A 6691-nucleotide genomic window follows, 5' to 3' on the forward strand; every position below is an offset into this window, starting at 1 on the left:
TATTCATTAAGGATTTTTTGAATTTCTAAAGGGTCTGTTGTTATTTCATCTTTACCATTTCTGATTGATGAGATTAGAGACTTTATTCTTTTTTTCTTGGTTAGGTTGGCTAAAGGTTTATCGACTTTGTTGATTTTTTCAAAAAACCAACTTTGTGATTTATTGATCTGATGCATAATCCTTTTGTTTTCAATCTCATTTAATTCTGCTCTAATTTTGGTTATTTCTTTTCTTCTACTGGATTTGGGATTGGAATGTTCTTCCTTTTCCAGCTGCTTGAAATGTCCTATTAAGTTGTTAACTTCCTCTCTTTCCGTTCTCTTGAGGAAGGCTTGCAATGCTATAAATTTCCCTCTTAGGACTGCCTTTGCGATGTCCCAGCAGTTCTGATAACTCGTATCTTCATTGTCATTTTGTTCTAAAAGTTTGGTAATTTCCTTCTTGATCTCAGCTCTGACCCATCTATCATTCAGCATAAGGTTATTTAGTTTCCATGTTTTTTTGTAAGTCTGCGAATTCTTGTTGTTGCTGAGTTTATCTTTTATTCCATGATGGTCCAAGAAGATGCATGGAATAATTTCTATTCCTTTAAATTTGCTGAGGTTAGATTTGTGGCCTAAGATGTGATCAATTTTGGAGTATGTTCCGTGTACTGATGAAAAAAAATGTAGATGTCTGATAAGTCCAGAAGTTGAATAGTTAAATTTAAATCAAAGGTTTCTTTGCTAAGCTTCTTATTGCATTGTTTTATTCTTTACTAGCATGGATCTGCCATGTCTAGCAGAAGGTCTCAACTTTTTTTTTCCTGAGACAGGTCCTCACTCTGTCACCCAGGCTGGAATGTAATAGCATCATTGTAGCTCCCTGCTGCCTTAACTCCTGGGCTCCAGCAGTCTTCCTGCCTCTTCTGAGTAGCTGGGACTACAGGTATACACCCCTATGCCTGGCTAATTTTCAAATCTTTGTAGAGACAGGAGGCCTCACTATGTTGCACAGCCTGGTCTTAAACTCCTGGCCTCCCACAATCCTCCTGCCTCAACCTCCCAAAGAAAGAGAATTTCAGTCACAAGCCCCTGTGCCAGACCTAACTTTTAATGAAATGTAATCAATCACCTCATTCGTATCCACAGCAGCCTTTTTGATGATAGCTGTCTGAGGAATTAATTCTTGGTGGACACCATATTATGGTGAAGTGAATCCGTAGGCCAATGAAGGTAATTTACTTGCAAAGTAGATTTAAAGCAGTCAGTTATCAGTTCTGGCGGCATATTAGATCTGTTTGGGGTGCTTTAAAAAATCCCCAATGCTTGCCAAAATGGAATTAGACAAGACAAATTTATTTTATTTTTAAAATTAAAAAAAAAAGACAAAACTCAATGTTCACATTGCACCTGGAACATTAAATCAGAATCTCTTAGGATGGGCCCCAAGAATCAGAACTATTTTTCAGTCTTCTAAGTGACTCCAGCGTTCAACCAAGGCACAGCACCATTGATTAAAGCCTCCTAACTCTTTCCTTACCCCACATTCTCCTGTGCTCACCTGAGCTTTTTCCAACCTGTCACCTGCTGGGTAGGCAAAACATGTTGATTTCCTAAGAGTGTTCCTGGCAGCAACATGACAATTTATTATGTAGGAGATGATTCAAGATTCAGATTCCTTCCAAAGAGGAAGAGTCTGATAATGAGTATGCTCTCATTCCCTGAATTGCTCTACAGAAGCGTGAGTCATGGCCAAAGGACAGAATCCAACTGTATATTCTCCTCTCCCTAGATGATGTGGGGAGTTCTTTTATTTTGTTGAAATGGCAATTCTATTTTGGAGCTACTAGCAGACCATCACCAAGCAATGGGTAGAAAATGAAACTGAAAGTCAGAAAGCTTGGGTTTGAATTTTTTTTAAAGTACTATTTTGTGACTGTGGAGGCATCACAGTTTTGTGGGTCTGGCTTTGCCCATCTGCAAATCTTAAATGCCTGAGGCTCCAAGCAAGCCCGAGTTGATTAACTAACAATGTAATGTTTTTATCAGTAAAGCAGTTAATTCTTTTTGATTCATAAAATTCTACCAGGCATGAATATTTGCACTAATTTGGGAATTAACTCCTTTTGTTATCCTCAAATGCCACCTTAGTGCGATTTTCAGAGACATACAGTGTCTGAGAAAAATTTGCTCTGGGTCCTTTCTGCAATGTGGAAAATATGATTGTGCTACTGAACTATGATCTCTTGACCTTTCAAAGGGCTGTTAACAGCAAGCCAACAAGTCGCACATTTTTCTCTTTTTTACCCACTCATCCATGTTTGGTGTGGTCAAGTGACCAGGAGTTTAGAAAAATAAAAATATGTGTAAAGAAATCAAAGAAACATCTTTAACTTATGCTATCTGAATTTCCCTTGCCCCCAGTAACTCCCTCAGATGTTTGTATCAATGTGCTTATTTTATATATTATTTCTATAATGTGCATATTTTATGCTATACATCATATACATAAAAATAGGCTATTCTAAGAGGTTTACCTACTGGATTATTTCCTATAATGTAACAGGGTTAATTAAGTCAATAAGTCTTTACCAACATAATTTTTAGAATTAGGCCCTCTCAAAACCACTAGACAAAAAAAAAGAAAGAAAGAAAATGAAAAAAACTTGTTAGCAGACTGTGTGCAAAAATGCATATAAAATACATTAGAACTTTAAAGGAAAATTTTATTTCAGTTTGGGCTAACAAGAGGTAGCTCTTGAGAGTTTAACAAGTTTTTAACTTGAAATAGTCCCACCTGCACGTAGGGTTTAGTAACTATGCAAGGTAATAATGATCAAAAATTAGATGTTTAAAATGTACCATCTTACTGAATATTGAGTATTATACATACCTCCCATTGTATTGCTAAGAGCTGGACTGCTATTTGAGAAAAGAATCATTGCTCACAAGTAAGCATTCAGCTTCAGAAATTTCCCCCAATCAGGAAGGTAACAAAGAGGGTTGACAATTAAAAACTAGAATATCAAAGCAAAGGACACAATCAGAATGTGTATCACAAAGTATGGCACTGCTATGAGGACTGTCCCATCTTGCATGATGAAATGTACTCCTGAATCTCCACACAGTGATCTAAAAACACACAGCCTGGACAAGGGATGTGCAGGTCAGCTGGGGCTGGAGGGTGAATGAAGTGAAGAGGATGTCTTCCATTGGGGTGTCCTCTTAAAAACAGGCAATACATTCCCTGTCTGAAGCATAGGAGTTCTGAGAACCCTCTTGGTGTGCTCCTCTTAGGCCTGGAATCCAAAACTTTTGCATAAAGGGGCCACACAGATAATGTAAAGGAGACCAGGAGTGTGAGCCAGCCAAACAGGGACCCCAGCTATAACATTCCAGTCCATTTTGACCCTGGAAAGATAGTCTGTGTAGCCACTGTATTTTTTGTGAATTCTCTTAATTTTTAAATGTTGGCAACAGATCCCAGACTTGTCTTTTCTTTCTTTTTTTGAGACAGAGTCTTGCTCTGTTGCCCAGGCTAGAGTGCTGTGGCATCATAACTCACAGCAACCTCAAACTCTTGGGGTCAAAAGATGCTCTTGCTTCAGCCTCTCGAATAGCTGGGACCATAGGTGCCCAACACAACACCTGGATAGTATTTCTCACTTTTGCTCAGGCTGGTCTCTGCCCCCCTCAGCCTCCCAGACTGCTAGGATTCCAGACATTTAAAAAAATTAATTTGGGACCAACAAAATACTCACAGAAAGATATAGCGCTAGCCCACTAGTTCAGAACCTCTGTTATAGACAAAAGAATGAATGTTTATTTATTTCAGGTCTGTCTTTTTTTTTTTTTTTTTTTTTTTGAGACGGAGACCCAAACGCTTCCCCCGGGGAGAGAGACAGGGCACCACACCCCACACCAACCCCCAACCCCTGGGCTCAAGCGAGTCTCCTGCCTCAGCTTCCCAAGTAGCTGGGACTACAGATGCCCGCCACAACGCCTGGCCATTTTTTGGTTGCAGCCGTCATTGTTGTTTGGCGGGCCCGGGCTGGGGATTCGAACCTGCCACCTTAGGTATATGTGGCTGGCGCCTTAGCCGGTTGAGCCACAGGTGCCGAGCCCCTCAGGTCTGTCTTTGATGAAAACCCAGAACCTTGTGCTCTGTGATGAAATTATTTAATGCCATCTCTGCACACTAACAATTTTTTGTCACATAAAGCAATGTGGGAAGTGGCACCCGTAGCTCAGTGGGTAGGTCACCAGCCACATATACCCAAGCTGGCGGGTTTGAACCTGGCCTGGGCCAGCTAAACAACAATGACAACTGTGACAAAAAAATAGCTGGGCGTTGGAGCAGGTGTCTGTAGTCCCAGCTACTTAGAAGGCTGAGGCAAGAGAATCGCTTAAGCCCAAGAGATGGAGGTTGCTGTGAGCTATGATCACATAATGAGATTGTCTCAAAAAAAAAGGCAATGAGGGATTTTCTTTTCTTTTGTTTAACAGCCCTAATAACATTTTATTCTTTGTCTTCACATGAAGATTTACTAAGAAATAATGAAAATCAAGTGCCATTAGTCAATTCTGTTTCCCATGCTCTGTGGCAGGACCTTTCATCGGCCTGTTCATCAACACCTGCGGCTGCCGCCGGACGGCCATCGTGGGAGGGCTGGTCAACTCCCTGGGCTGGGTGCTGAGCGCCTACGCCGCCAACGTGCACTATCTCTTCATTACCTTCGGGGTGGCAGCCGGTAAGCGTGTGGATTTGTGTTAATGTGATTTTAAATGTTTCACTGGGCATTTTAGCGACCAATTTAGCTGCGGAGGAAAGAGAGCCATTGAAATACTTTGTTTTGTTTCCTCCATCCCACCCCAACTCCACCCCACACTCCAGGAAATGCTTTGTAAGATGTCAAATATGCCTTCAGTGGAAAAACCAGCCTAACAACAGCACTGGTTTGACCTAAAAGAATCAAATTAAATTTCCCTGTCTCCTATGAGGAAAAAGAGGGTAATGATACAGACAGAGGTGAACAAAATCGTTCTCTTTTAATAACGGCAGAATCAAGCACAAGTCACAGAATAACCATTTATTCCTTCAGTTCTGTTCACATAAATGAAATAGCACAAAACCCACATGCATAGAGATTCTCCACAAAGCAAATCTAGAGCACAGTTAGGGTGTCATTCCCCAGAGAAGAGGTTGAAATTGGCTGCCAGGCAGTACAGTTGCATTATTTGCTCTGCAAAACATTAATATATTCCCAGCCAGAGTTTCCTTTCTCAACAGGTAGGGGGATTTACACAGGTAAATACTTACTTGTATAATTATATTTTAATGAACCTAATTCAGCTTGACTTTTTGAGTATAGTACTTGTGTCTACATATACATACATATCCTAATGAATGTATTAGCATAAAAGTTAGTTTGGAATTCTGGTTTTTTTTTTTTCTTGAGACAAAGTCTCACTATGTCACCCTTGGTAGAACGCTATAGTGTTATAGCTCACAGCAATGTCCAACTCTTCGGCTTAAACGATTCTCTTGCCTCAGCCTCCCAAGTAGCTGGGACTACAGGTACCCTCCACAACACCTGGCTATTTTTTGGTTGCAGTTGTCATTGTTTAGCAGGCCCGGGCCAGGCTCAAACCCAGCAGCCTCAGTGTATGTGGCCAGCGCCCTACTCACTGAGCTACAGACACAGAGCCCTGACTTTTTTTTTTTTTTTTTTTGAAGTTTTTGGCTCGGGCTGGGTTTGAACCAGCCACCTCCGGCATATGAAGCTGGTGCCCTACTCCTTTGAGCCACAGCACCACCCTGACTTTTTTTTTTTTTAACCCACTTATTATCTATGTGAACTTTGGGCAAGTTATTTAGCTTAATTTTGCCTTAGTTTCTCTATCTGCAAAATGTGGATAATGAAAAGTACCTGGCTTACGTGGTTGTTGGAATGATTAAATGAGATAATTTATACAAAGCATTTGGCATATAACAAAGTGCTCAGTAAATGTTTGCTGATACATCAATATGGCATTTTATTATATTTTGCATATAAGCTTAAGTATATGCCTTATGATAGCAGGAGAAGGTGAACATAAAAACCTACTGTTGGCCAGCCACAGTGACCCACACCTGCAAGCCCAGCCTCAGAGTATCTGGGGAGAAACGTGGAATCCACTGAAACTTAATGTGATGGTGTTTGACTGTGTAGGTTGTGACTTGATCCTAAAAGTGGGGACCCAAGATTTATTCTCCTCATGCTGAGATTTCTATGGCTAGCCTCTGTTTCAGTAGAATTGTATTTCTTGGAGTTCATTGCTTACTAATTCTCAAATAGTATGAACTCGGTATTCATTCATTTGTGTATTCATTCACTTACCTACTGTGCAAATATTTTTGGAGCCCAGGAAGTAGGTAGGAAATCAGGAGGCTGGTGAAAGGAGAGTTTGATGAGGCACTATTACTGTTCCTTTTTATACATGGAAAAAAAAATGAATAAAGTGTCTGAAAGTTCATTAATTTACCCATAATATTTCTCCAATAACTATATTTCAGTGGCAAATTCAGTTGAGGCAGTTAGGTCACTCATGCAGAATGCAGATGTTGGGCTTAGCACTCTGGGAGGCCGAGGCAGGTGACTGCTTGAGCTCAAGAGTTGGAGACCAGCCTGAGCAAGAGCAAGACCTTGTCTCTAAAAATAGCAAGGCGG

At 40.6% G+C, this 6691-nt stretch overlaps 1 protein-coding gene across 1 annotated transcript in view; it reads left to right on the top strand.

Moving 5' to 3' along the window:
• SLC16A14 (solute carrier family 16 member 14) overlaps positions 1 to 6691 on the top strand; it is a 30652-nt gene that overhangs the window by 7491 nt on the left and 16470 nt on the right. Inside the window, exon 2 of the mRNA XM_003784879.2 lies at positions 4589 to 4732. Coding sequence (XP_003784927.1) covers positions 4589 to 4732 — 144 coding nt within the window. The remainder of the gene's footprint in view (positions 1 to 4588; positions 4733 to 6691) is intronic.

This window comes from Otolemur garnettii, unplaced genomic scaffold (assembly GCF_000181295.1).
Source record: "Otolemur garnettii isolate 467f Iridium unplaced genomic scaffold, OtoGar3 scaffold00013, whole genome shotgun sequence".
In the NCBI taxonomy this organism is placed as follows: Eukaryota; Metazoa; Chordata; class Mammalia; order Primates; family Galagidae; genus Otolemur; species Otolemur garnettii.